Source organism: Aspergillus vadensis, assembly GCF_003184925.1.
Source record: "Aspergillus vadensis CBS 113365 unplaced genomic scaffold BO88scaffold_28, whole genome shotgun sequence".
In the NCBI taxonomy this organism is placed as follows: domain Eukaryota; kingdom Fungi; phylum Ascomycota; class Eurotiomycetes; order Eurotiales; family Aspergillaceae; genus Aspergillus; species Aspergillus vadensis.
In genome coordinates this window covers 62,228-90,022 of record NW_020292066.1, presented here as the reverse complement: position 1 = coordinate 90,022, position 27,795 = coordinate 62,228, and the positions used below count along the sequence as shown (strand labels likewise).

Here is a 27,795-nt window from a genome sequence, read left to right as displayed (position 1 = left end):
CGAAAACGCCCGAATGGAAGCACAAGCCCCACTGCACAAATGTATATATCATATACTCTCTTAGCGGACGCCAGTGAGCTGGATCGGAGTCCAGCAGAGGGTGAGTGAGGATATCACAAAAGTGGGAGAAGGATGGTAAGAAAGGCGCCCAGCGAGATTAATCAAGTTACTATCACAGACGGTTCCATGAAGCGCCAGTTCCGCCTGGTCTCTATTTTAACAAAAATCAATATTGTACAGTCGGATGATATCAAAACAATCGAGAAGAGAATAGAGGCATGTCATAGACCAAAATCAAGCAGGTGTTGTGATCGTTGAGCGTCGAGGTAGGCGAGGGAGGTTTAGGAAGGATATTTCGAATGGCTTAGATGTAGTCACGAGCGGCCTTCTGCAGCTCGATCAATCTCCAACCCCGGGTCTCCGGGTTGTTGACATCCTCAGGTATCCGTGTCAGACCGATGGCGTAGGTGACCAGCTGGACCTTGTCCTCCATGCCGGCAGCCAGCTCGCCCGTCTTCACGTTCTTGTAAACGTGAACCTCCTGGGAGCGGCAAGTCACAACGAACACAGGGATGTCGCCGGGCTCCAGCATGCGGGCGTGGGAAACATCAACGCCACGGACATCGAGAATACGGCCATCCGACTTGAGGCCGGCAGTAGTGTATTGCTGGGCAAGAGCAGCGTAGACGTGGAACTGCGCATCAGAGAGCCACAGCTTCAGGGTCTCAACGTCTCCCTTGACGTAGGCGTCAAGCACCTCGGGCAGGATGTATTCACGCATTTCTCTGAGGAAGGCTTCCATCTGGAAGTTGGGGTCCATCTCACGGAACTTCTTGATGACACGAGCGGTCTCGTTCTCGGCGAAGAAACCAGCAACACGGTCGGAAATGCTGCGCGCGGTGCTGATCAGGGGGTTCTCCGACTCCTCGTAGGTCTCCTTAAGGGTGAAGAGCTTCTGCATCATAGGGTTGGAGTCCTTAAAATCGCGCCACGATTCCTTCCAGGCAGAGTCCTTGTGGAGGGTAACGTGGGTTCCAGCACTAGAGCAAATCACCATTAGAGATCTCCTTCAATTGATTTACTGAACATGACTCACTTGGGATCCTCAACCATCGGCTCGACACGGCGACCAGCCTTGAGCTCAGCCTCTTCACGCAGCTTGCGCTGCTTCCGACGCTCCTCCTTCTCGATGTAACCACCGTAGCGAGAGCTGCTACCGTCATCGATGGCATTCTTCACACCACCCACGGCACTCTTGTATGCCTCGGTTTCTCTGACAGGTCTGGTGACCTTCTCAATACCAGAGCCAGTGACGTTGACACCCTTTCTGATACCCTTAACAACAGGAGTGTTCCAGGTCCATGCGGCACTAGTGCCAATGGCCTTTCCGGTGGTCTTGATGGCGGTCGCAGTCTTGGAGGTGGCGGCTCCAGAGGCGGCTTCATAAGCGGCACGAGCCTTCTTGATGTTCTCGTTCTCGGAAAACTGGTGAGCAGACGAAGCAAGAGCCTTTGTCGACTCATTCCACTCCTTCGAAGCCTTGAACTCCGTCTGGAGAGTCTCTCTGAACACCTGCCAGGGAGTCTTGTCACCATGGGGTGGCGGCGGAGGCGCATCCTTCTTTCCTTCCTTCTTCGACTCCCCTTCGCTCTTCTCCTCGTTCTCCTGGTTGGGCTCTTCCGACTGCTTCTCCTGCTTTTCTTGTTGCTCCTGCTTATCCTTCTGCTGCTGCTGTTGCAAGCGAGGGGCGACGACGTGGAAGGATCTGGTCAGAGGGAGAGCAGCGAACGGGGAAACGAGTTGAGAAACGGGACGGTCCGCGCGCTGGCTGTTCAGGAGGGTGTTTCGTGATGTTGCGTAAGAGCAGGACTGAATCAAAGAGCGCTGGGACACAGCAGCGGTCTTCAGAGTCGGCACCTGAGACCGTAGGGTGGCCGCCCGCGCGGTGACCGACATCCTGGTAGCCGAGATCATGCTATGCGACTATTAAAACAGAAACCGAATTAAAACCAAGGAAAAAGATAAAATCTGCGTGTTCGCCAACCCCGAAGATAAGGTGGAAGGACTAAGGTTGAGGTTGAGGGCGAAGAGGGAGGTGGATGGAAGAGCGAGGAAGCGATGTCGGCAGCTGGTGTCAGAACGAGAAGGGAAAAAAGTTGAGATGCTGGACGCCAAGCCCGTCGAAAATTCGGCCCTTTTCCGCCGCCCTGTCGTTCCGGCCCAGACTTGCGCCGCATCTTTGACTTGGAGCCACCTCCGGCTATTCGCAATCACGACAATTTCCATTGTCCGTCCGGAGTTGATTTCATTTTGCTCCGCGTTCTAAAACGTTGGCTGGTATATCGGCCACGTTCGATCCTTTCACCCGCCGCCTAGCCGTATCTCCCCGACATCCTCCTCGATTGACGACACCGCAAAGATGAACTCGACATTCGTTACTGCCCTGTCGAGGGCTCTGCCTACCGTTGGCCGCTCGTGTCAAATCCGTGCCCCTGCTTTCCGTCTTACAAGACCCTTCTCCTCGACTCCCGCAATCCTCGAAAACGCAAAGGAGAAGACCCGTCAAATCGAGAGAGAGATTTTGAACACCCCTGCGGAGAAGCAACCCGCCCAAGAGAATGCGTCATTCTCTGCAATCACCAAGATGATGCAGGGTGAGAAGGTTCGCTCAAACCAGGGCGTGAGTCGCGACTACTCCCGGATGGCCGAGAGCCTGGAAGCAGAGTTGATCAACCAGCCGTACGCCGATCGGTCTCCTCCTTACCACCTACATGTCTACTGCCACAAACACAACACCATTATGACATTGACACGGCCGAATGGAGACCCAATGATGGCTAAGAGCTGCGGTCACCTTGGATTCCGCAAGTCCAAGCGTTCGGGTTACGAAGCCGCCCACCAGCTGGCGTCGCACGTCTTTGGCCAGATACAAGAAAGGGGCTTTTTGTTGGAAATCAAGCGCTTGGAAATTATCTTCCGTGATTTCGGACAAGGCCGTGAGGCTGTCACCAAGGTTTTGCTCGGTAACGAAGGAAGGAACATCCGCGGCTTGGTTTGTCGGGTGACGGACTCCACCAGACTCAAGTTTGGTGGTTCCAGAAGCCCCAGGGTTCGCCGTCTTGGTTAAGGGGATGCTTCTTGTTGACGAAGTTTGTTATGTCGTTCTGACGCGGGTAGAAGTGCTTTGCTAGAACGTCTGGGACAAGAACACGGGCATGCTTTCATGATACCTGATGACGGGATGGGATTGATCAGAGATGCCCCGGAATAGGTTCTTCTCAGTCCAACCATATGGCGACCCTACACTGTATCAAGTGAACCGTTCTTGTTGTGTGGCGATAGTCCGGGCAATGGTTCAGGGTTCAGGGTCCAGCTCCTTTTCTCTATTTGTATACTAGCCAGCCTGTTCCCGGCATATACGGGATTTATTTTTTTAGGATGCGAGTTTCTACGGGTGCAATGTATATCAATTCAAAGTTTCTCCTAGCAAGAATGTTGTGAATGAAGGCGTGTAGTTGGACAGTTTATCTTGGAAATCTCCATAAAAGCGAGGCAGGCTGAGATCTAGGCCGACCCAAAGGGGGATAGCGCGAGGAGCTCCCAGGACTGCCACTCCGAAAGCTGTTGGCTGAGATCCCCCTCTTGTCCTCAACAACTCCCTCACTCTCACTCGTCGCTCAACTTGTGCTTCTAGCCTGTCCATCGTGACGTTGACTTCTGTCTCTTCCGACTGGTTCTTTGCGCTTTCTTCCTAAGCTCTTTCGTTGAGACTGCACTGTTTCCGATTACCTGCGGGCGCATGCGCCGGAGCTGCTCCTCTGCGACGATCGAGCAGCGGATCCCCCCTTCGAGACCGGTCTAGACGGCTTCATGAGTGCCTGTGATTCTGTGTTGGGCCGTCGTCCAAGACCGTTTGGATGCACCCTCTAAATCCCTTCCTCCGTGCCTTCTTCCGAAGCACAGTTCCGGGGCAGTGTATACCCACCGAGAATCATGTATGTCCCGCCAACTCTATCGGCTCCGGCCTGAGCCCAACCTCTGACATGCCCACTTTAGGTCCTCCTAGTACCTGTCACGGAATCGCTGGTCGGCTCGCGCGACCGCGAGTCATCCCTCTACTACTCCGATCTCGTCGTATCCGAAGAATTCTTGGGAAGCCATACCTTGCGAATACCAGTGTCCACCGGGGCCGGCGGGGGAAAGGATGACTCAAATATACGAGATAGCCGGGGCAAGGCCAAACAAGTGACGACGGTCAACGGGCGCACGGTTATTATCAAGGAGAACTCGGTGTATAGTAACAAAGGTGGGAAGGCATCCGGCTAGTCTCCTGATTAGCACCTGCGCTGACCCTTATATTTAGGCTTCAAGTCCCTGAGCCAAGCCCAGCTGTTATCCGATGCGCTGTACTACAACAATAGCAACGACTCTCAACCATGGCTGATCTACTACATCTCACGGCCGTTGATCGGCTCATTCGATCCCGGAAAGATCGTCACTGCTGTAGTGCCGGGCATGTTACCCAAGCGCGATATCATAGGCAACGGCATGAAGTCTAACGAGTCCGTTTCGTCGCCACCGAAGAAGGAGATCAAGACATTTGGGGAACTTCTCGCGCACTTCCCAATGATTGCCCGGCAGATGCAACCTGGATTGGAGAGATTGTTCAAGGAATTTGGAAAGGAGCTGGGGAAACCGTTGCCACCTCCGCCGTCTCGTTCGCCCCTCATATTCGACGAATACGAACGGAAGCAGAACAACAACGAGATAACCGCCGACGAATCTGCTTCTATCCGTAGTTCCGCTTCTCGCAATAGGGAGGGCCTACCCTTCAACTCCGAAGAGTACTTCGAGGATGACGAGGATCTGATGCGTCGAAGTCTGGAAACAGCTGTTACTGCCGCAATTGACCTGTTTCGTTTAGTGGATAAGCAGCAGTTGTCTTTTCTAGGTGCCACCACCGATCTCACGGGGCCGTTGGTGGAAAGGCTCATCGAGCGCTACGTCGCTGAGCAGGTGCACGAATCTCTTCTCTTCCCTCGTCTTTGCAGTTTCCGCCAGCCAGAAGACGCAGAGCTAGACTCTAGGATTCGTTACATGGAAAACATTGACATCTCGCAGGTGGGCATAGTTGTCGATGGTGGACGAGAGGGTAAACGGGAATTGCTACAGCGCATTGGGAGAGCAGTGGAAGAGTTCCGCAAAATGCTAGACGCCAAGTGCCCCCACGACATGTTGAGCACTCTACTTCAGACAATTAAGCTCCTGTCTTATCCTGGGAATTACGATAGAGCGGAGTCTCTTGCATCGGAAAAGCAATACGCGCCGGTAACGATCAACGCTGATATTCTGGTTTCATTGCTGCTGGTTGTGGTCATCAGATCCCAAGTGAAGAACCTGCAGGCAAGGCTGATGTACATGCAACATTTCATATACATCGACGATGTTGACAGTGGTGAAATGGGCTATGCGTTGAGCACTCTCGAGGCTGTCCTTACCTACCTGGTGACTGATTCTGCGGGTCTCCGGCGAGCCAGTATTCGGAACAGGCGCTTATGGAATGCAACCAAAGGCGGACGTGTCGTTGACATGAAGGCCATATTAGAGCCAAATGGCGATCAGGAGTCGCTAGACGAAGTTCCGTGTGAGCCCGAAGAAAGAACTGTTGCGTTTCGGACGCATGACGAGGATAATCTTTGTCAAAGTCCACATGAGCCCTTGCTTTTGCAGGATGCACCGTTCGAAATGAATATTCCTAGTGGGACGGCGCATGATGAGGAACCCTCTGAGCCACCTCCCCTTTCTCATGTGTTTCCTTTCCAGACGTGGACGAACACGGCCCCTCCGAAAGAGATCCGACGCCCTGTGAAGAAGGTTTCCATGGATGTCCGCAGCCTGTCTGAATCATCTGGGATATCTTTGGCTTCCCGGACAACGGGAATGGGCTCCATTTCAAGCGCGATTGAGGGGGACAGTTCAATTGAGACATTGACGAAAACGCAAGATCCTGCAGGCGACTCGATTCCGATGATGGCTGTAGAAAGCCGCCAGCCAGACGCCTTGAAATACCTGCTGAGCCTTCAAGATTACTATCCGCTGGCGGATATTCTCGAGGACACAAATACAAATGGAACAACATTACTTAGTGCCGCTGTTCAGCTTGCTCATGTCGAAATGGTGGACATTCTATTGAACTTCCTATTCAGTTCAACGGATAAGCACACCATTGCATCGTACCTGCAGAAGTCAGACATGCATGGGCGTACGGTTGCACACTACCTCTTCAGCACGCCATCGGTAATGCATAGGTTGGAGGGACTACTGCCGTGGTGTCAACGCGATAAGCATGGACAGACGCCACTTTTCGCTCTATGCAGGTCTTACGATCACCCGGACTACAACTCGATGGTGAAAGAAGCACTCACGGCCGCCCAAATCGCCCAAGGTGATGGCAAGCCCTTGCGCCTCGATAATCATGTCGACTCTAGAGGCAATACATTGTTGCATATCGTTAGCGACCCGGAAATTACCATCCGCCTCTTGCAAGAATGTGACTGTGATCCGAATGCGACAAATGATAAACGGTTTACTCCTCTCATGATGGCCAGCAAGTACGGCCGCATCGATCAGGTCCGGATCCTCTTCATGGACCCCAGAGTTGATGTTCACCTGAAAGAAAGCCGTGGATTGACTGCTGTCGAACTTGCTAAGGATGATGAAGTGCGCAATCGCATTGACGATCTCATCCTTCTCTCTAACCCTCCGTCAGCCTACGACGAGCAGTCTGGTCGTGTCACGACGGTGGTGCGCTCATACTTTGTTGAGGATGCGACAGTGCGCTTTGTTCTCAAGTCCGGTGCCCCGAATCCAGTGGTGAACTCGGCAGAGTCCCGTCCTGCGTCAGGGACAACCTTCACAGTCACCACATGCCGTCGCACGTTCTCTGACTTTGAGAACCTTGCCAAGTGCCTGTCCATCGAGCATCCGGCTTCCTATATGCCGTCTCTGTCCGACTTCCGTAGCCCTTTCCAGATTCATTCCAAACCGTCCCGTTCTGTGCTCCATGACATGCAAGAGAAGCTCGACAGGTTCCTCAAGGTCTTGCTCACGCATCCAACTTTCGCCACTCACGAGATGCTGTGGGAGTTCTTTCTGGTTCCCGAACTGCAACCCGAGATGATGGCAGACCGCTCGCAGCGCAAAGCCCAGGTTCTCACAGAGTCCATCAACGACGACTACGAACCCGTCACACCCGAGGGCATGCGCGAGACAGAGCAATTTGTCTCCCACGCCCAGGACATGGTTCGCGCCGTCCACGTCAACACTCGCAGTTTGCTCCGTCGCGGTCACGCTCTCCAAAACTCTGCATCCGACATTGCAGACGCCGTGGCCCTCTGTGCCTCCGTTGTCTCAACCCTCAAGGAACCGACCAACGCTCTACCAGCCTCCTATGTGGACGCGTTCACCCGCTATGCAACCCATCTCTCCACTTCATCTTCCGACTCTTCTCCTCTCCTTCAATTCCTCACGGCCCTGACCTCGATCGACAACACCACAACCGCCATCCTAGCATCCCTCTCTCGTCCCATCTCCCTCATAAACAACCTATCCTCCACAAACAGAAACCTCTCCCGCAACCGCTCATCCCTCGTATCCTCTTCCCTCCCCCGGAAATTCAACATCAATTTCCCGGGACTTGAAGAATCCCGTCAAAAGTCCGTCCGCGACCTCGAAACCAAGATCCAGGACTCCGAACTCCAGATCGCTCGTCTCTCCCGCGAAATTACGTGGAACAAGGACGTGGTTGTCGGCGAGCTAGCAGGCTGGACCACCTGGCGCGAGAAAGTCGGACGAGATGCCATCCGCTCCTTCGTCCGAGCAACCTTAGTTCGAGAACGCGAACGAGGCAAGCGCCTAGAGCGGTGTTTGCGTGGAGTGCGTGAGATGCGATAGATCTTGTTTACTTTCATTTATTCATTCACCCTGTTGTATCATCCTATTATTCTTCATTACTACTACTACTACTACAAATCATGCATGTACGGCGGTGCGGTGTATTTGCTTTTTTCTTCCCCTTCATTTGAGTGCGTTTCGCTTTTCACTCTCTTCACCCGGTATCTCTCATTTCATCCTTCTGGTCCTGTTATAAATGGCAAGCTCTGTAGACTTATTATTGATTTATTGTTTTACTGACTGACCGGTGTTGTGTGCTCTGTTGCCATTTATGATCTTGGTCTGCTTTGACGTTGTGTTGTGTTGTGTTGTGTTGGTTGGTCTGGTCGCTTGTCACTCGGCTTGTGATGCGTCTAGAGGACTGCTTAGCTGCGTTGTTAACCTAACCTATATTCATATATTACTAATATAAATCCGACGATGTGATGATATTTGTGGTTTGTTTTGTAGGAGAGTGGTGGCTTGTTTAAACACTAAAGCAGTGTCGATTGGCTTTCTCTTAAGCTGGGTTATCATGGATGATCTCTTTGCTTTGAGAGCGTACTAGATGACTAGGGCAGAAGGAATGCCGTGCTGCTTGCTGTATTGGATATATATCGTGTCTCAGTCTTTTGCTGGACCCTAGCTTCTCCCAATATGTAGATTGCACTGGTTATGGAATGAAAAGTTGGGAACTGGACCTGGATTCAGTAACTTTTGGCTATTGAGAAGGTGCATGACCTCCTTGTTCCTTCGGTCTCGAAGAGTAATAAGGCCTCGTACAGCTGTTTGTATCATGACGAGAAGAAAGATTCTATAGGGACAGAAAGGGAAAAGAAAGAAGACAAAAAGTCCCTGACTCCCAGTTCCGGTTTGGAAAATACAACTTCAAGTCTGATGTGACTAGACCAAACACGTACCCAACAAGCACACCATCCCATAGTCCTGTAAAATCAAAAGGAGAAAAGAGGCGACATTGTTCTTTGGATTGCTGGTAGTTTGAACAAGCTGTTTCCACCAGCGGAGTCACGCTTGCTGTTCGACGGGACATTACCACCCTCATGTTCGACGTTCAGAGAAGTCCGCTCCAGGCCGTAGGCTGGGTCTGTGTGGTGTATCATCGGCTTCACCGAGAATGCCCTCAAGGGTGATGGTACGACAACGATTGATCTGGCCTTCGAGCCATGACGTTCGTTGCGGGAACGTTTCAACGCGCTGGCTGGACGTTCCGGTATTGCGTTCAACTCAGTTGTAGAGCCTGCATCCCCCAGGGTAGAGCTGGGCGAGTCGAGCGTAATGGTAGAGACGCTTTTGCTCGTGTGGTAAACTCTCGTCACGGAGGGACCGTCTTGTTCAATGAGATAGGTCGAAGATGGCGAGCGACTCCTACTGAACATCAAAGTCTCTCGGCTTATCTGCTTGCTGCTCGTCGCAGTCATTTTGTGGCCTTCCTCGAGCAAGGAGAGAGCAGAATATCCGGAATTCGAATAATCTTGATTTTCACGTTTATGTCGCCCCCAGCTTCTTTTAGCCTTCTTGATGGATAGGATAGCCAAGAAGGTTAAAGCCATTACTGTGACGGCCGTGAATATGCACGCGGCAGCAAGGGAGCTTTTCTGGTAACTCCAATGCGGTATCCAATTCCGATTCATATACCCTGGTCTCCGAGCGTCTGCATGTAGGTTTATCTGAGAGCTTCCAACCTGTGCTGCACCGTCCTCAATTGTAGCCATTCCCTGCGATGGGGTGTTTGAACGAGTTGCAAGCTGGGGATCCCTCGTATAATCAAGACCACTAAGGACAGTGTCTAGCCGATGTTTGACAATCTCACTGTTCCTACTCCACAAGTGCATGTCCCCATAGTCTCTGTTTAGCAAGCTGTAGGTGCTTTCCAGTATCCCGGCAGACGTCCGTGGCTGCTGCCCCAGAGCCCTGCTGGATGTGGTAGTGGCCCTTGAGGGCACAATAGAAGCCAACAGCATCAGGCACGCGGGGCTGTGAAGCAAACAGCCGTGTAGTTTGCCGGTTTTCTTTCGGTGCAGGCAAGAAAGTCTAAAAATGGGACGTGTGGTGTATATAAAGATCGAAGGTGCAATACAACTGTTCGATGACGGTAGCTTGTATATTGATAATCGCTGCCATTAGAGCAAATGCGTATAGTCAGTAGCATGTCAGGAACGTTTTAGAGTGTCAAAGAACAAGTAACCTGTCCGTTGCAGCACGGCTCAAATGATATCGGCGAATAATAGAGGCAACTGCTCTGAGATTCACAGCTGGGTTGTGGTTTCCTAGATTCAAGTATAAATGTGGAACCTGAGGTTAACATAGTAGCGCCCGAAAGGGGCATTTCTCTATTAATGGCCCTACTAAGTATTGAGCTTTTCGGCATCCAATTCTCAAATCAGTACTATGTGCTAGCATGATGATGTTATTCAAGCACTAGGTAAAAATCGAGAGAAAGATCAGTATAAATCTTTTTATATATATTGGCGATATATTCTGCCTTTAGGCAGTGAGTATGGACACTGCCAGGAATCTGTACAAGTTCCTGACACACCGAAGTACTCAACTTCAATAATAATTCTGATTGACACGACCCTTCTTAATTCTAAAAGCAAATCCAAAAGTGAAGCCATCATGTAAGAAGTATACATCTCGTATGTAATCGCGCTAGTCCCGAAACAGATCGACGTCATCAGCACCGCCACACCCCAGCCCCATACACCGGCATGATGTCATCGCCAGGGTCCCAATGTAACAAAAAGTATATATAAGTAATGAAGGGTGCCTGTCAGGCTTATCTCCCACTTCCAAACCCAAACTTATCTATCTCCACTTATCATTCTATTACACAGAAGAATCAAGAATTCATCTCGACTTCGAAGATACAAAGCAAACTACAACCATGCCTCTCGTCGTCCCCGGAATCAACAACACCTCTGGTGGTGCCAGCCAAGAGGAGTGGCTTAACAAGCTGGCAGGCAAGAAGCTAACTGAGTCATCGAGTGATGTGACTGTATGGCTCTCTTCTTCTCTTTCTATCTCTAATGGGATCTTTTTGGTTTTAGGCTGACATAATTTTTGATACAGTCATTCGCGAAAAAGGACCTCCCCCAGCAACATCGTGTGCTTAAACCTGGGGATGCCATGACCATGGATATGAGGCCAGAACGGTTAGTCTACCTTTGCTAGATACTTGTTTGTATCTGTATACTGTTCAAATGCTGATGGACTTGTGTTTTATTTTAGGATGAACATCCACTTGGGCGATGATGGTACTGTTCATAATGTGACCTTTGGTTAGAGGGTGATACTTGATGTCTGGATTACGACTTATAAAGATGTGATGTGACTTGTTACGATATTATGGGACGATACTTTTATGTACTATGTCGAGAGAAATATACTGAAATATTGTTGTTCGGTATAGTGTGATATCCTATCACTTACTCAGATGATGTAGTCTTCCACTCCAACAATGATGAATCATATAGCATTCTATCAGACGGCACTGTCTGAGATTGTGGAGTACCCTGCCCAACCTATCTATATAGCGAATACCAATCATTATTTACTCCAGCTTCCACCTCAACAAAGTCAAAGAATGCTTCGGGAACACAAATTGTCCCTTCGCTTCCCCTGTACTCTCGGTCACCACAACCTCCTCTTTGCCATTCATATTACAAGCCTGGACGCTCTCTCCAGTAACAGTAAAGATCGAGACCGGCCCAGCCAGCCCATCAATGTTGCTCGTGATATCCTTTTCCTCATGGATATTGACCACCGCAACATTCACATACCCATCCTCACCGAGGGTAGCGCTAACATCCAACCAAGGCGTATCTTTGACTCCGCGCACCCACTTCGGAGAAGTCTCCCCTTCATACGAAGCACAAGACAGATGCACACTGATAGTCCATCCCCGCATATACTTCGAGAACAGGTACAACGGCCAGTAAGTTGTCTGCTTAGTGATGCCATCCTTGCTTGTCATGAGTGGGGAGATGACATTAACGCTCTGCGCGATGCATGCCATGCCCAGGTCTTTGCTTTTCCTGACAAACACATTCAAGTAAACGGCCACGGCTAACGCGTCGGAGAGAGTGTAGGACTCTTCTGCACCCTTGCTGCCCTCTGCGCGAATTGGGTCCCAGACGTTCCATTCGTCGAAGCAGATGGTGGGTCGGTGTTGATCGGGTGGAACCCCGTTCTCGATCCGGGCGAGATCGATTAGAGACGAGGTGATTTCGATGGCACGCTCTGCGGCTAGTGGGGCGGTGACATTGGGGAGATGGGAGGGAGAGCTTGTGTATAGATGGATGCTGTGCATGTCGATGAGAGGTACAGTGCTGGTAGATAGAGGGGAGTGTGCTGGGAGCAGGCACTGCTTCAGAGTGTAGTAGTCCCATGAAGCTGTGCCATCTTGTCCACAGAGAACCAAGATCAAGCTGGGATCAAGGAGCTTCAAGGCTATAGACCGTATCAGTAGGTGTTTATGAGAAGAGCAACAGATGGCTTACCCTTGGCCCATTGATAGGCTTTGTGAGCATATGCTTCCTTGGTCATCTGTTCGACCTGCCAGGGACCCCAGGTCTCGTTGCCCAGGGCCCAGTATTTGACCTGGAACATTGAATGAGTACATAGGAAGCCTGAGGAATAGGGCATTCGGGATCATACATTGTATGGCTCCTCGCGACCATTCTTCCGCCGAAGATTAGCATAGTATGTATCTTTAGTTCCGTTACAGTACTCGACCCACGCCAGCGCTATACCAGAGCCCATTAGTGATGTGCCATGTACAGAGCTAGGATAAGTTACCTTCGTCAAGAGTACCTGGCTATACGTCAGCGCTTGCGCTTCAAGTAGGATGGATCACATTACCAGTTCCAAAGTTCAGGCAGAAGTAGGGCTCAGTGCCTAGGACTTCGCACCATTTCAGGAATTCATCAGTGCCGAACTGGTTGGTCTCTGTTCCCAACCATGCCAGCTCAGGTCTATAGAAGAAGTGAGATTAACCTTACAACATCTGTAGGAACGAAAAAGAAAAAAACACTATCCCATGAGAGATCAAACAGAAACGAGGTAAAGCACATGTACGAGACATATGTGGAAGGCTAAATGATCATGTGGACATACCTAGCAGGCCGTTTCTCCTTCGGCCCAACCCCATCGATCCAATGATAAGTCGCCATGAAGTTCCCACCGGGGTATCGGACGACAGGGATGTTGAGCTCCTTCAAAGCTTCGAGGACATCCTTCCTGAAACCATTCTCGTCTGACAGTGGATTGCCTGGATCATAGATGCCCCCATAAATGCATCTGCCCATGTGCCTGATAATACATGAGCACACTGCTCGATTGCCCACAAGGCAAATGAGTCTTGATCGATAGACCTACTCTGTAAACCCCGCGTAAATATTCGGATTGATCTTGGAAAGACGCCTCTCTGGGTGGATGGAAATACTAGGCGCATCCTGGTCACTAAGCTTGGTGAAGGTGGTCATGGCGCGAATGATTTGACAAGGCTCCCAGTAGGGTAAGTAATAACCTAATCTGAATTGGTATGGAGGTAATCAAGACGGTAAACTCTACCAGAGAGGATTTGTCGAAAGCCAGTACGATGGCAGACTAGCAACAGATATTAATGTGCGGGAGCTATTACCTGGAGTCCCGCATAAATCGGGGAAATCCCCTGCGGGGTGATTCCAGACCTGCGACTGACTCTCGTGTGCACCACGCGATGATGGTCTGTTAGGGCGTCGGGAGTGGATGAGATGCAAGGTGCTCTGACGCCGTTGGCTTGGGGATCAAGCCGAGGCAACGCCACGGCAATATTCCATCAATCAGCACGCTTGTCAGACGGGAATCTTTTCTTGGTCCAGAAACCGTGCATACTGGTACCAATCCCGTATCGACCAAGCGTTACTTGGCTTGACCAGGGTAGTCGTTAGCGATAGGTCACGCATGGCATTTTGTTCAGTGGCTTCGGTTGCGTTGGATCCTGAGATTCCTAAAACATGATCCCAAATGGCTTCCTCGCCGACGGCCTCGTTTAATTTTCAATTAACCGAGATGCTCATGTCCTTTTCAGTGAAGCATGAGGTTAATATGACCCATAGAATGGCTATACTCGTTGAATACGCGGCTCAATCCCCAGATGTTCTTAAATGGCTGAGGGTCCTGTACCCCAGATTTGGTCTCCGCATTTTTGTCGTTTAGCTCAGCTTAGTGATCTGAGACACTAAAGCTTTAGGAGCGCTTCTTCCATCATGCGTCTCTCCCCAGCATGGTATCAAGTCAGTCAACCTTCTAATTACCTGCTAAAAACATGGACTAACTGAGTTTTCAGTTCCTAGTAGGCGTTTTCGCCTCGCTGGGTTCATTCTTGTATGGATGTGTGTACATTCTTCCTCCTTGCTGTGGATCCACGGGGCCTAACACTAGTCTCGGCAGACGATCTAGGTGTGATCGCTGAAGTCATCGCCTGCGGGTCGTTCATATCCAGATTCAACTTAAATGACACTCAATCGTGAGTCGCTAGCCCTCGCTAGCATGTTGAAGTGTTCTGACATCCCGCAGTGGACTTGTGGTGTCCATGTTCACCGCAGGTGCTTTCTTTGGTGCAGCGTTTGCAGGTCCTAGTGGTGACAAGCTAGGCCGACGATGGACCATTACTGTCGGTTGTGTTCTCTTCTGCCTCGGAGGTGGTCTTCAGACTGGAGCACGAACTGTTGCCTTCCTCTATAGCGGAAGGTTCTTTGCCGGCCTGGGGTATGATATTCTATGCCCAGCGACCGTTCAAAATCATGGGTTAATCTGTTTGCAGGGTCGGTTTCCTTACTATGATTATCCCTTTGTACCAGGCTGAGATCTGCCATCCGGACATTCGTGGTCGTGTTACTGCTCTGCAGCAATTCATGCTAGGAGTTGGGTCTTTATGTGCTGCCTGGATCTCATATGGCACATATATCGGATTCTCCGACACCAATGACACACAATGGCAGCTACCCCTTGGACTGCAGATTGCACCAGCTGTCTTTCTGGGGCTTTTGATCATGCTTTTCCCTGAGGTACGCAATACCTTATTGTTCACTTGTTTTTATGCTGACAAGTAGTAGTCACCACGATGGCTCATTGACCACGGTCAGCACGAGAAAGGCCTGAAGACACTGGCAATGCTCCATGCCCATGGCAACGAAGAGGATCCCTGGGTCCGTGCAGAATTTAACCAGATCCAAGAAAGCATTGTCTATGAGCATGAGCACGAAGCCAAGTCCTACAAGGAACTCTTTACATCACGGTCGTCCTTCCGTCGCCTGTTCCTTTGTTGCTCATTGCAGGCGTCCGTACAGATGACCGGCGTGTCTGCAATTCAGTAAGTACTCCCTTGAATTTCATACACTTATATTTCCAGAGGCTCACCACTATTTTGATAGATACTACTCTGTAACCATCTATGGTCAGATTGGCATTAGCGGCGAAAAAACGCTACAATACCAAGCTATCAACTCCATCATCGCCCTCGTGGCCCAATTCCTCTGCATTCTCTTCATCGACCGAGTCGGTCGCCGCTGGAGTTTGATCTGGGGTAACCTAGGAAACATGGTCACGTTCATCGTTGCCTGCATCCTGTTAGCACAGTTCCCCCCAGAAAGCCACAACACCGGAGCCCACTGGGGCTTTATCATCATGACTTGGCTGTACAACTTCTCATTCTCGTGCACATGTGGCCCTCTGTCCTGGATCATCCCGGCCGAGGTATTCGACACCCGAACGCGGTCGAAGGGTGTTTCGTTGGCTACTATGACATCGTATGCGTTCAACACGATGATCGGGCAGGTGACACCCATTGCCATGGAGAGTGTGCGTTATCGATACTACTTCCTCTTCATCATTTGCAATTTCACGAATGCGGTGTTCTTCTGGCTCTTGCTTCCTGAAACGAAGAAATTGCCGCTGGAAGAGATGAACTATTTGTTCTCGAATTCTCCGTGGATTGTGGCGGGAAAGCGTAAGGAGGATTATGTTCCTCATGATTTACAGCGGAGGCTGGAGGAGGAGGCGGAGAAGAGAGAGGTTTTTGCTACTCACAATGAGGTGAGTTGAGCACTGGAAAAGAAGAGAATTACAGGTCAGCTCGTTATGTGTCTTTTGTTTTGACCAGAGGGTTGAGTAAGCGGAGTATGTTCTTACTGGCTCCAAACTATCATGATTGCATAGGTGGCAATGATGTAGCTCACACTAGCTCGTAATTAATGGTGTGCTAAGTGAGCATGGTGAAGTGTAATTCTTGAAGCGAACAGACTCGCGTGGCCCTCCTGACCACCTGATGGGAAATTCAACATCAAGTACTGTAAGTATTGGTATCTTAAACTTGATACACATGAATCTCAAGCCTACAAATATTGTAATAACTGCCTTTTTTGAAAGCTAGTATGTAATATTATAAAATATGCGATATAGATAAGACCTAAGCGCTTTTAGTGATCCAAAGGCCCCGTTGCTGATGTTCCAGTGCATGCAAGCTAGTATCCCTCAAGCCCAGAGGGACGAGGCATCATGTACATTTCAATGATACCGCATCAGTAGTCCGCAGGCGCAGCAACTCGCGACGGAGAGCACGAACGTAAAGAGCAGGGACACCAAGTGCCTATTGTACAATACATCAAGATCATTCTGAATCTGAGCCGTAGTCGGCTAATCCAAGGGATAATGAAGGTGCCTTTGCTGCTGCGTTCGATGCGGTTTGCTTTGGGCTTGGTTTTGAATCCTGCACAGGCTTGCTTGCGCCAGGCAATGTATCTGCTTGCTTTGACTCTTCCGGCTTCTTTTGCGTTGGCTCCGGCTTGGTTTCATGGACACTCTTATCATCCTTTCCGGATTCTTTGTCCGTACTGTGTTCTTTGGAGGATTTTCCAGTAGTGTCGCCCCCCAGAGACTTGCGCTTTTTACCGGGTATAAGAAGGTCTTTGCTCTTCTCTCGACGTCTCTTGCGGGCAGGAATCTTCCAGTCCTCCCCTTCAGCGGCCGGTGCGACATCCGCAGATGTATCCTCCAGCAGAGTTTTCTCTGCCTCTTCCCGCTGTCGACGGAACAACTCCAGCTGTTCAGCAGTCTCTTTCTTGACCGCAGCTTCCTTGGCCCGGGTGGACTCCATGATAGAATCGAGGAATTCGACTTCGTCTTCGTCCAGCGAACGGAATTGATTTTTCAACTTGATTTTCTCTTCGAAAGCTTCCTGCTTGGCCACTTTGCGCGACAAAACACATCACCCTAACATGTCAATCCAAGGCGTCTCCTAGCACACGCGCCTCATGGCATCTCCGCACAATGTGGAGACTCACTTTTGTTCTGCTGAAGTACTTCGTATAAGCTCTTGCCATCTTCTTGCCTCCCTAGCTCTGCTTTGCGCTTTCGCTCCTCCTCGAGCTCATTCTGTACACGACGCCATTCATCGTCGCGTTCGATTGGCTCCTGATCCGTTCCGGCGGATACGAATCCAGACGACATGGTGATCTCGTTGACGGAGGTGTACACAAAGCTAGCAGGCGGTCGTCGAATGGGATGTCCGGAATTGCGATGGAGCGGACAAAGCACAATGGCCGTGGATCTACAAGAGCCTCCGGCAATGTATCCAATGCGAGAAGAATGTAAACGGCGGCGAGCAACGTCACGGGCGGCTTTGCTTTGCTAACTTCCGGCGGCTTCATCCTTCACTTGTGACCGTTGCCAACCGAGAGCCACAGTAGTGGACCGGCAGAAACAGGCGGTGAAACAGATGTGGTCCATGGTTATTGGGCCTGAGGCAGACCCACGTCGGAGCGGCGGAGTTCTGCTGTTTTGGTCAATTTAGGCAAAATGCCTCATTAGTCATCTGAGGGGCGGTGGTTCAGAAGAATCACGCTGGCTAAAAGACTGTCCATATTATCCTCTACTACCTAGAAAGTCTTACTGTACAAAGTAACTGGGACGACGTTCATCTTGAGTGTCCCAGCTTTTGCCATCCGGCGTCTTCACTGTGTTCTCATTGATAGTTATCGGCACAATGAGCCCTGGTAATTCAATATCTCGATTTCCTGAACAGTAGCATTTCCACGATATGGTTCAATGAGCAATCTGATGCTCTTCTATGCTTTTCCCCAATAGTTTTGACCTGTTCTCCAACTTAATTATGCGTTTATCTACTACTTCCTGAGCGATAGACAGCACTCAGACAACCTCGTCTAAGCGCAACTGACCGATGTCAAGGGCTTCATTCCCGTTCGGGCTCGGTGGTAACTTCTTTGATAACGGCAAAACAGGAGCCCCAGGTTGCAGATCGGAAATGACTGAATCCGTAGTTATCGTTGGCTGAAACCGACCTTCCAATGCAGGAGACCCGACCTTTGGGTCCGTCCGCTAAGAGAATGCGTGGGTGATCAGTGGCCAGCGATGCCTCTGGTGCTCCCCACTATCTCTAGGAGGGGCAGGTCGTGCCCCTCCATCGTCATCGTCCCGCTCATGGTGTGCTGGATGGACCTGCCTCCTCTCTCGTCCGGTCCGCCCTCGGAGCTTGCATCCACCTTGCTATAAAGCCCACCTTCACCCAGACTGATCAATTCTTCATTTTTTTGATCCCCCATTCATCATCCTTCCTATTCCTCCTCCCATACCCCTCAGAATCACCAATCAATCGTACAATATGTCGAACCTCGAGCACACCAAGTGAGCTATTTCCTCTATTAAACTGGACTTCAATTGAACGTGAAGCACGAGGGATCGTTGAACTTACTAACAATAATCCTCCGCTCCTTAGGAAGGTCTACACCCTCAACACCGGCGCCAAGATCCCCGCCGTTGGTCTTGGTACCTGGCAATCCAAGCCCAACGAGGTCAGAGAGGCCGTCAAGAATGCTCTCCTGAAGGGATACCGTCACATCGACACGTAAGTTGGAAGCAGCCCCCAATTACCGGACAATCAAGAAGAACTCGATCTGACAATTCCATCATTAGTGCCCTTGCCTATGGCAACGAAGCCGAGGTTGGACAGGGTATCCGGGACTCTGGTGTCCCTCGCGAGGAGATCTGGGTTACCACCAAGCTTGACAACACCTGGCACCACCGTGTCACCGAGGGCATTGACTCCTCCCTCAAGGACCTTGGCCTCGACTATGTCGATCTCTACCTTGTCCACTGGCCCAGCTGCACTGACCCCAACGACCTGAAGAAGCACCTCCCCGACTGGGACTTCATCAAGACTTGGTACAGTTTCTCTTCTTGAAAATACAGTATTTAGCGTTGCTAACACCATCCAGGCAAGAGATGCAGAAGCTTCCCGCCACCGGCAAGGTCCGTAACATTGGTGTCTCCAACTTCGGCATCAAGAACCTCGAGAAGCTCCTGAACGACCCCAGCTGCAAGATCGTCCCTGCTGTCAACCAGATCGAACTGCACCCCAACAACCCCTCCCCTAAGCTGGTTGCCTACAACACCTCCAAGGGCATCCACTCTACCGGATACTCTTGCCTCGGCTCCACCAACTCTCCTCTCTACAAGGACGAGACCCTCCTCAAGCTGGCCGAGAAGAAGGGCAAGACTCCCCAGCAGGTTCTGCTCCTGTGGGGTGTGCAGAAGGGCTGGAGTGTCATCCCCAAGTCGGTCAGCAAGTCTCGCATCGACGCCAACTTCGAGCTTGATGGCTGGGAGTTGACCGCCGAGGAGATTGATCAGCTGGACAACCTCAAGGACCGCTTCAAGGTCTGCGGTGACGACTGGCTCCCCGTCAAGGTTTTCTTCGGTGACGACGAGTAAACTATTATCTACGAGACTATGATGATATCCATGTGAAATAGAGCTATAGAAAGCAAAACAAAATGTACATACGTTTAAACACGCTTGTGGGTGTAACTTCGTGTGCAAATTTAGAATGTGTCGTCTTAAGCACAAGTAGACCGCCGACAGCAGGATCCTCATTGTCGAGGCAAATCTTTCTGTAGTGTCAAGGCGACCTTCCCTTGACTGTGAAGGTAGAATTATGTCGACCTAGTCTTTGTTGACTTATATGTATTTAGCTCCAAAAGCCTGCCACTGGTTCAAAATTTGGCTGTATCACATATGTGAATGGTCAGAAAAACATGCTAAATAGCATCCAGTAATTGCTAACATGGTATGAGAATACATACTTACTGGGATGACCCAAAATTACGGGGCACGTGGCGCCGGATCACATGCCGCACCGCCACCCCGGGCTGCTCCGTCATCAGGCCAGGTCCCTCGTCATCCCCTTATCTCTCTTCCATCTACCATCATCCTAGGATGGTTATTCCATCTGAGAAACAACTATAAGTCTTTCCATTCGATTGCAGTCAGGATGCCGCCTTCAAACGGGCACCTGCTGCTCCCCAAGTTCTGGAGAGCAGCCAGGTGAGTCATTCGCCACTCGGACATACTTCATTCCGCTAACGGCCTCCAGGTCTGCCTATGAGAAGGCCTACAAGACTATCAAGTCTAGGTTCCCAGAGCAGTTTCAACAAAGCTCACTTCGCCTTCAGCCTGAGTACGTGCGTGTAGTCAACAGACACCCTATCAACCGGGCTGCTGCTATCCGTCAAGCTCGTGGTCGCCACTACTACTCCACCCGTGCAGCAAGCTCCTTCGTCTCCTACATTCGCAGTGGTCTACAGGGCGAGCGTACTGCCTACAAGACATCTCGAGTCGCAGCTAATGTCAGTCGCTTGACTAAACATGCTCCGTTTGCATCAACCCTTCGTCCGAATCTGACGGGCGGCACCCTGGGCCGCACGGCGGGTGGTTATGCAATTGGTGCCGGCCGCATCGGTGGGGCACGATACTTCTCCCATGGCGCAGCTGCCCCTGCCCAGGTCATCAACAATGTTTCTGTCGGTGTCCGGGCGTTCTTCCTCTCAGGACAGAAGGCTCGCTTTGATGGAGTCGATCCCATTACTGGCAACAAGCGCTTCAAGACTGTGAGCAAGCTTCAAGATGAGGCCGAGCGCAAGATGGCGGCGATCCCTCGCACGGCACCCGGCTCCTTTGTCGACTTCCAGATTTCCCCAACTATCACCGCTTTCGGTCTGCAGAAGAACCTGGCAGCGACTGGTGCTGGTGACGCCCAGACCATCAACTCGGACGGTCTCTTGGATTTCCTGTCCGCGGACTTTGCCCGTGCTCTCAAGGATCTTGCTGCCGTGCTTAACGACCTGAAGAGGCTATCCACACTGGGTGACCTGCCCATTTTGCTACATGACAATTCGACGATTCGGGTGCGGTTCCCTGGTTGCGATGCTAGTACTGTTGAACGTCTGTGTGACGAGGCTGGGGTTCAGAGAGGCAAGATAGTGCAGGATGAGGATTTCGACATCCGTACAGGTGCCGATCTCGCTCTCTTGTTTCCTTTTGCCCCTAGTGTGCCAGCTTCTCCTGACGTGAACGACTACTTTTACCGCTCTGGGACCATAAAGTCACAGGCTCCCGAGGAGGTTGATTGGCATGCCATGATGTCTCCGGAGGATGTCTCAGAAGCGTCTCCCGAATCCTACAAGCAGCCCTTAAATCAGCTCAGCTTTGAGGATGTTACCATGTTCGGTGAGAACCCATGGATGTCTTCTCCGTCAGGATATTCCAGCATCAATGTCAGCGAACTTGGCGATCGTGCTTTCTTTGCTGAAGTCGCAAGCATTGGTTTACCGGAGAGTGCCTCCGAGTACGAAGGATCGGATGGAATACGCAAATTTATAGCAGAGTGTGATCTTGCTTCGCGACATTATGAGCGGGCTTTCTAATCGTGATACATATGAACATACAGACTTTGACAGTCATTTATTTCCTATTGTTGTGATTTTATCTGAAGCATATACCTTTCTATACTAAACCCAAGATGACAGTTGACGATAACAAACGAAAAGACCAAAAACAAATTGATCAATAGCTTCTTGGAGAGCTCTGCGTCTAGTGCAAACAATTATTTTATGTATTTAGGCGAGTGTTAGTTCAAACAAACCGATCTTTCACCCTAAACTGCCCCGAGGACATGACCAACTTCCCTCTGGTAGGAATGCCTCACCTTCCGAATGGAGCGTCGGACCGTAGGACCGGATGGCTATATCTGTGATATTTGGTGATCGGAGTTTTGTAGTGACCACTACCTAGTAGTATTCTGGTTTCATCCAAATTGATGCCAAATACAACCGGATTTCAGGGACTTTATGGAAGGAATGACATTGAATTTTCCCGTGCCTGCGACCACTAACGTTATGCAGGAGAGGAAAGGACCCTGAACTAATGCAGCTGAAACAGTCCTCAATATAAACCATTTATCCGTAGCTTCGCCAGGAGGGCGCACAAAGCCTTGTAGAGATGAAGATCGACCGGACCGAAGCCCTTTCGGCTACGGAGAGTCCGTCTTGAGACACGGAACAGTTTTCCTCATCACGACAATGTCCCTGCCAGGAGCAATCAGTCGATATATTCAGGCGTCTTGGCCTGTTACGGATGAAAGATTTTTAGCCGGATATACTTCACCACTCCTTGTTATTTTCGGTAATGGATAAACGTGTCTATAGAAATGAGCTGATATAAATTGAACTGGTATGTTCAGCATAGTTGCATAGTAGTCAGGAATAAGAGCCAAAACACACGAATTCACTTCGCTCAGTACTAGGCTTTCTCATGAATATGCACTCCATCAACATGCGAGCCATCTGGCCCCTCGTCTCTCTCTTCTCTGCCGTCAAGGCCCTCCCCGCCGCAAGCGCGACTGCTTCAGCGTCTGTTGCTGCTTCGAGCTCTCCGGCGCCGACTGCCTCTGCTACCGGCAATCCCTTTGAGGGATACCAGCTCTATGTGAACCCCTACTATAAGTCACAAGTGGAGAATTCGGCCATTCCATCATTGTCTGCTAGCTCGCTAGTCGCGCAGGCGAGTGCTGCGGCCGATGTGCCTTCGTTTTACTGGCTGTGAGCATCCCCTCACATATTCTTGGGTTTGGGCTGATGATGCGATACTCAATGCTCAGAGACACGGCCGATAAGGTGCCTACCATGGGTGAATATCTGGATGACATCCAGACGCAAAACGCCGCTGGAGCGAGTCCTCCCATTGCTGGTATCTTCGTCGTCTATGACCTGCCGGATCGGGATTGCGCTGCCTTGGCTAGTAATGGGGAATACGCGATCAGTGATGGCGGCGTGGAGAAGTATAAGGCGTACATTGATTCTATTCGCGAGCAGGTCGAGACGTACTCGGATGTTCAGACTATTTTGATTATTGGTAGGCTTGTATTGTCTGATGGATAGATGTTGGACTGGAACAGGATACTGACTGGTCCTCGCAGAACCGGATAGCTTGGCTAATCTGGTGACGAATCTTGATGTGGCTAAATGCGCCAATGCTCAATCTGCTTACCTGGAATGCACCAACTATGCCCTTGAGCAGCTGAATCTGCCGAACGTGGCTATGTACCTTGATGCTGGTACGTCTTGTATATCGAGGATTCTGGGCGCAGTTAACGATGTCCACAGGTCATGCGGGATGGCTGGGATGGCCTGCCAACATCGGTCCCGCGGCGGAACTCTACGCATCGGTGTATAAGAATGCGTCGTCTCCAGCAGCTGTTCGTGGACTCGCTACCAATGTAGCTAACTTCAACGCCTGGAGCATCGACACTTGCCCCTCTTATACATCGGGCAACGATGTCTGTGATGAGAAGAGCTACATCAATGCCTTTGCACCGGAGCTCTCTAGTGCTGGATTTGATGCCCACTTCATTACCGATACGGGTGAGTGTTGCTGTTATACGTAGCGATATGTTTAGTCTGACTCACTGGGTTAGGTCGCAATGGAAAGCAGCCTACTGGACAGAGCGCGTGGGGTGACTGGTGCAATGTCAAGGATACCGGCTTCGGTGCTCAGCCAACAACCGATACTGGAGACGAGCTGGCTGATGCCTTTGTCTGGGTCAAGCCTGGCGGAGAGAGCGATGGGACATCGGATACTAGCTCTTCTCGCTACGATGCGCATTGCGGATATAGTGATGCTTTGCAGCCTGCCCCGGAGGCTGGTACTTGGTTCCAGGTGGGTGTTGGTTGAAGTGTTGATGATAGGTTATGCTAACATTATGTCCTAGGCATACTTTGAGCAGCTTTTGACCAATGCCAACCCTTCCCTCTGAGTCAATCGCCGAGTACTTTGATGGAAATACTGCATGTCGGAAGTAGATCTTCAACAGTTATAAAGGGGAAGTGATGTAGTAGATCTTGGAATGATGAAACATGTGGGCAGGAACCCAACACATTGAGGATGCAAAATCAAGGCAGCTTCCATTAGGCTTTCATTAAGTGCACACATCAAACATAGTTATCATCTGGTGAAGCACAGCATGAGTAGTCACCAACGCTGTAGTGAAAGCATGCAAGGCGGTGAACCGGCGCATGAAGAAACTCACCGCCAACCCCGCGCTAAACTGGAAGAAGGCGATCCACTGATAACAGTCCGGCTGGATGGAGAAGAAACACACACTGCATTCCCCCCCCAACGCCAAACCACCCTCATTATCGCTCGCGAACCCCGAATCTGCTTTTCTTCCGGAGACGTGACTGTTGGATGCTTTAAGAAGGGTTGTTCCAACTGTACAGTTCTGGGGGCTCTCCTGCACTGGAGTTGTCCGACCGGCTCTCTCAGCAACTGCTACAGGCCAAGCACGAATACTAGTCTTTCTTAATCACATCCCCCTCGGTGGAGTCTGCTAAAGGGAAGAAACCATGGAGGACTTCAACAGCGAAACCGACAGTGACTACACTAGCTACTGGAGAGATTGGGTGAGTCTATCAATCGCTTCATGAGTTTCTGTGCGAAACGGGGACGACGGCGGCTTTGCAAGTGAAGGGAGATGCGTGGCTCCGCGCCTGCTCTCGACGATGTCGTTGCGGCTGGTGAGGGACCAGGAGCTAGAATAACACGCTCTCATGCTTGAAATCTTCTCTGGTGCAATCATTCTGCTCAGCTTCTTTGTTGATATCAGCTGCGCGTTTGCTCTTCCCTCACCAGTAAGACAAGATGGCTCAGCCTACTAGTTCTACTAGTGAGGAGTCGTCACTTGCTACGCTACGACCACCTATTGAAGCTCGTCCTCGTCCCCGACCTCAAATCCATATTCGCTCTTCGTCTAGCTATTCATACGGCGTGGTACTGCCTCGGAGATATGCTGACTTCATTCATCAGTTCATCTCATCTCGTGGAAACGAATACTTCTGCGAAATCGACGAAGATTACTTGACCGATCGCTTCAACCTTACCGGCCTGAACACTGAGGTCGCTTACTACCAGTATGCTTTGGACCTTGTGACGGACGTGTTTGACCTCGACGCGGACGACGACCTGCGCGAGCAAATTGAGAAGTCGGCGCGTCACCTCTATGGTTTGGTTCATGCCAGATACATCGTCACAACTCGCGGCCTTGCCAAGATGGTATGTCTTACATTACGGGGTTGTGAAGGCTATGTGAAGGAGTTTCTGACGGACAATCTAGGTTGAGAAATACAAGCGCTGCGATTTCGGCAAATGCCCCCGTGTTATGTGTGACGGACACCCCCTCCTGCCCATGGGCCAGCACGACGTTGCCAACCAGAGCACTGTTCGCCTGTACTGCCCCAAGTGCGAGGATATCTACAACCCCAAGTCGTCCCGCCATGCTTCTATCGACGGCGCTTACTTCGGCACTTCGTTCCACAGCATGCTCTTCCAGGTTTATCCTGCTTTGCTTCCCGAGAAGAGCATTCGCCGCTATCAGCCCCGTTGCTTCGGCTTCAAGGTGCACGCCATGGCTGCCCTTGCGCGCTGGCAGGATGCTTACCGGGAGGAGACAAAGGCGTCCCTTCGCGAAGCCGGTGTGGAAGCCAAATACATCGAAGACGACAGTGAGGAGGAAGAGCTAGATGACGACGACGAACCTATCTCGGAGACCAAAGAAGAGAGAGTCGCCGGCGATGCCGCCTCTGGCCGTATGGATCTTGGCAACTGATTGACGCTCCCTGGCATGATCTTTCTGCTTCATCGGAGTTTCCTCGTTTTCCTCTCATATCCACTTGGCATGGGCGCAGCATTATGAACTTGCATTTCATCGCGCGTCTGGATCGTTTTCTCCGGTTTCACTTCCTTTTTTCTCTTTCCTCTAAACACATACGCGTCTTCCGGCTAACGGCTTTCTGAAATCCCGGGCGTATGACGGGTCTTTACAATTTCATTATCTCATGTTCACTGCAATAATGATCACGAACACTGGTGGGCGTTGGAAGTTTCGAAGATGGCGGGTCTGTTTTCCTCTGCTTCTAATGTGTACTAGTTTATCCCTCGGGTATGTCTCCCGTGACTTCAAGATCACTCAGACATGGCGGGTTCGGCTCTTATGTAGAATACCTTAGTTTCGGTCAGGAACAGAGACAGAGGGGACATAATGAACTACATGCTCGTCATTCATCCATCCATCCATTACTCTACGTAATTCATCTAGCCTGCCTACTGACCCCTCACCTTCTCAATCGCAAACGAAATCGCCCTCGCCAAATCCTCTCCCTTCTCCCACGCATCATTATGATCGCCCTCAATATCCAACATCTCCACCACCCTCTCCTCACTCCCCCTTCCACCACCCACCCACTCCTCCTCCAAAGCCTTCCTCATCACCTCCCTCTGCCCCGGATCCACCAGACTATCACCCCCGGAATACGCCAACACCGCCACCAAGCGATCCCCATCCCCAATCCCACTCCACCCACCACAAACCCCCTCCTCTCCCCTCCCCAAAGCAGGCGACACCTCATCCCAAACCGCCTCATCAGCCCCAAACGCCCCCTCACTGAAAACCTGATACGCACTCACACTCCGATGCGTATCCCTCAACAACCGAAGATCATAAATCCCTGCCATCCCCACAATCCCCACCGGAGGAGGCAGAATTTCCTCCCCCTTCAACAAGTCCCGAAACCTCCCCATCACAGACTGAAACGCCAGCGTAGCACCACAACTATGTCCCACTAGGATGTAGTTCCTCCCGATATTGTATTTCCCTTGCAGGAAGGACAGCGCGGATTGCACATCGGAGATGTGATCCGGGTGCTTTGCGGCGCGGAGGTGTGTGGGCTCGGTGGTTTGGGGGTCTTGAGGGTGTGATGGGTGCGGGCTGAGACGGTAGGAGATTGAGGCGATGCCTTTGAGGTGGGAGGTGTTGTTGGTGTATGAGGGATTGCTGGTGAGGGTGCTCAGGGCGGGGGTTAGGTAGTTTGTGGCGGTTTGGGTTGGGTCGCGCCAGGCGCCGCCGTGGATTAGACTGTGTAGTTGATTGCTTAGTTTGTGTATATAGAGGGTTGAGTAGGGGGTATTTACATCACCCAGTAGCCTTCTTTGTTGTCGTTGTTGAGAGTGGCCACTGTCACGGTTTGGAGGCTGTGATCGGTGCCGTAGGGGAAGGTTTCGATGGAGGGAGAAGGTGTTGCGGGTTTGGAGGGGTGTGTTTGGCCCATTGTTGATGTTGTTTGATTGTGTAAGTATTTGGTATAGGTGCTATTGTCTGTGGATGAGAGATGCTTGCTTGGTTTATGTAGAAGTACTGGGCTGGTTAGTGAGGGGTTAGTGATAGCGTTGGTTAGTTGGCTTGGGAATCTGCGGATGTAACTCCGTAGATAAGGTCATTGTTAGTGTTCCCCCCGGGACCCGGGTACGGCATCATTAGGTGGAGTATTTTCAGCATATTTGCCTCAATTGGAAGTTTATAATCTCATGATAGCATAGTTCATAGTGAAATAAATATCCTCTGGCAGAAACGATGCTTTTGAGCGTAAAGTTATGCAAGGGGGATTGAAAGTACCAAAA

At 50.8% G+C, this 27,795-nt stretch overlaps 13 protein-coding genes across 13 annotated transcripts; 8 read left to right on the top strand and 5 right to left on the bottom strand.

Moving 5' to 3' along the window:
* Positions 1-214: 214 nt before the first annotated feature.
* Positions 215-2,196, bottom strand: tim44 (protein translocase subunit TIM44). The gene is made up of 2 exons (XM_025701526.1): positions 1,097-2,196; positions 215-1,040 (listed from the first exon to the last, which is right to left on the bottom strand). Exons 1-2 carry the CDS (start codon positions 1,972-1,974, stop codon positions 365-367), a joined length of 1,554 nt encoding a protein of 517 aa, XP_025558554.1. The 5' UTR covers positions 1,975-2,196; the 3' UTR covers positions 215-364.
* Positions 2,197-3,503, top strand: BO88DRAFT_152463 (mitochondrial 37S ribosomal protein uS11m). Its single transcript, XM_025701528.1, has one exon. It carries the CDS (start codon positions 2,420-2,422, stop codon positions 3,125-3,127), a length of 708 nt encoding a protein of 235 aa, XP_025558553.1. The 5' UTR covers positions 2,197-2,419; the 3' UTR covers positions 3,128-3,503.
* Positions 3,504-3,663: 160 nt separating this feature from the next.
* On the top strand, positions 3,664-8,380 carry BO88DRAFT_491119 (putative VPS9 domain protein). Its single transcript, XM_025712834.1, has 3 exons — positions 3,664-3,995; positions 4,057-4,306; positions 4,364-8,380. Exons 1-3 carry the CDS (start codon positions 3,918-3,920, stop codon positions 7,951-7,953), a joined length of 3,918 nt encoding a protein of 1,305 aa, XP_025558552.1. The 5' UTR covers positions 3,664-3,917; the 3' UTR covers positions 7,954-8,380.
* A 250-nt stretch (positions 8,381-8,630) lies between these two features.
* Positions 8,631-10,128, bottom strand: BO88DRAFT_152297 (uncharacterized protein). Its single transcript, XM_025701525.1, has one exon. The coding sequence runs from the start codon at positions 9,912-9,914 to the stop codon at positions 8,886-8,888; it is 1,029 nt and encodes a 342-aa protein (XP_025558551.1). The 5' UTR covers positions 9,915-10,128; the 3' UTR covers positions 8,631-8,885.
* Positions 10,129-10,837: 709 nt separating this feature from the next.
* BO88DRAFT_373542 (uncharacterized protein) lies at positions 10,838-11,633 on the top strand (the record flags this gene model as incomplete). The annotated part of the gene is made up of 3 exons (XM_025704277.1): positions 10,838-10,948; positions 11,023-11,105; positions 11,182-11,633. 3 exons carry the CDS (start codon positions 10,838-10,840, stop codon positions 11,234-11,236), a joined length of 249 nt encoding a protein of 82 aa, XP_025558550.1. The 3' UTR covers positions 11,237-11,633.
* BO88DRAFT_373538 (alpha-N-arabinofuranosidase) lies at positions 11,294-13,534 on the bottom strand. The gene is made up of 7 exons (XM_025704276.1): positions 13,330-13,534; positions 13,069-13,263; positions 12,814-12,926; positions 12,751-12,765; positions 12,610-12,698; positions 12,453-12,552; positions 11,294-12,402 (listed from the first exon to the last, which is right to left on the bottom strand). The coding sequence occupies exons 1-7, from the start codon at positions 13,434-13,436 to the stop codon at positions 11,504-11,506; spliced, it is 1,518 nt and encodes a 505-aa protein (XP_025558549.1). The 5' UTR covers positions 13,437-13,534; the 3' UTR covers positions 11,294-11,503.
* Positions 13,535-13,979: 445 nt separating this feature from the next.
* On the top strand, positions 13,980-16,324 carry BO88DRAFT_491115 (sugar porter family MFS transporter). The gene is made up of 7 exons (XM_025712833.1): positions 13,980-14,228; positions 14,282-14,327; positions 14,386-14,461; positions 14,512-14,703; positions 14,759-15,002; positions 15,051-15,307; positions 15,369-16,324. The coding sequence occupies exons 1-7, from the start codon at positions 14,202-14,204 to the stop codon at positions 16,036-16,038; spliced, it is 1,512 nt and encodes a 503-aa protein (XP_025558548.1). The 5' UTR covers positions 13,980-14,201; the 3' UTR covers positions 16,039-16,324.
* A 37-nt stretch (positions 16,325-16,361) lies between these two features.
* Positions 16,362-17,625, bottom strand: BO88DRAFT_408077 (PSME3-interacting protein). The gene is made up of 2 exons (XM_025707619.1): positions 17,277-17,625; positions 16,362-17,181 (listed from the first exon to the last, which is right to left on the bottom strand). Coding segments are annotated over exons 1-2 (579 nt in total). The 5' UTR covers positions 17,278-17,625; the 3' UTR covers positions 16,362-16,603.
* Positions 17,626-18,613: 988 nt separating this feature from the next.
* On the top strand, positions 18,614-19,722 carry gcy1 (putative glycerol dehydrogenase Gcy1; the record flags this gene model as incomplete). Its single annotated transcript, XM_025708375.1, has 4 exons — positions 18,614-18,636; positions 18,728-18,856; positions 18,925-19,173; positions 19,227-19,722. The coding sequence occupies 4 exons, from the start codon at positions 18,614-18,616 to the stop codon at positions 19,720-19,722; spliced, it is 897 nt and encodes a 298-aa protein (XP_025558546.1).
* Positions 19,723-20,233: 511 nt separating this feature from the next.
* BO88DRAFT_491112 (uncharacterized protein) lies at positions 20,234-22,070 on the top strand. The gene is made up of 2 exons (XM_025712832.1): positions 20,234-20,334; positions 20,384-22,070. The coding sequence occupies exons 1-2, from the start codon at positions 20,282-20,284 to the stop codon at positions 21,711-21,713; spliced, it is 1,383 nt and encodes a 460-aa protein (XP_025558545.1). The 5' UTR covers positions 20,234-20,281; the 3' UTR covers positions 21,714-22,070.
* Positions 22,071-22,620: 550 nt separating this feature from the next.
* On the top strand, positions 22,621-24,100 carry BO88DRAFT_429193 (glycoside hydrolase family 6 protein; the record flags this gene model as incomplete). Its single annotated transcript, XM_025709127.1, has 6 exons — positions 22,621-22,886; positions 22,946-23,199; positions 23,264-23,401; positions 23,451-23,708; positions 23,762-24,003; positions 24,056-24,100. 6 exons carry the CDS (start codon positions 22,621-22,623, stop codon positions 24,098-24,100), a joined length of 1,203 nt encoding a protein of 400 aa, XP_025558544.1.
* A 346-nt stretch (positions 24,101-24,446) lies between these two features.
* On the top strand, positions 24,447-26,401 carry BO88DRAFT_408073 (casein kinase II subunit beta family protein). The gene is made up of 3 exons (XM_025707618.1): positions 24,447-24,746; positions 25,150-25,395; positions 25,457-26,401. Exons 1-3 carry the CDS (start codon positions 24,690-24,692, stop codon positions 25,946-25,948), a joined length of 795 nt encoding a protein of 264 aa, XP_025558543.1. The 5' UTR covers positions 24,447-24,689; the 3' UTR covers positions 25,949-26,401.
* Positions 26,345-27,747, bottom strand: BO88DRAFT_396406 (arylformamidase; the record flags this gene model as incomplete). Its single annotated transcript, XM_025705242.1, has 3 exons — positions 27,310-27,747; positions 26,451-27,253; positions 26,345-26,385 (listed from the first exon to the last, which is right to left on the bottom strand). Exons 1-3 carry the CDS (start codon positions 27,444-27,446, stop codon positions 26,345-26,347), a joined length of 981 nt encoding a protein of 326 aa, XP_025558542.1. The 5' UTR covers positions 27,447-27,747.
* Between the last annotated feature and the right edge of the window lie 48 nt (positions 27,748-27,795).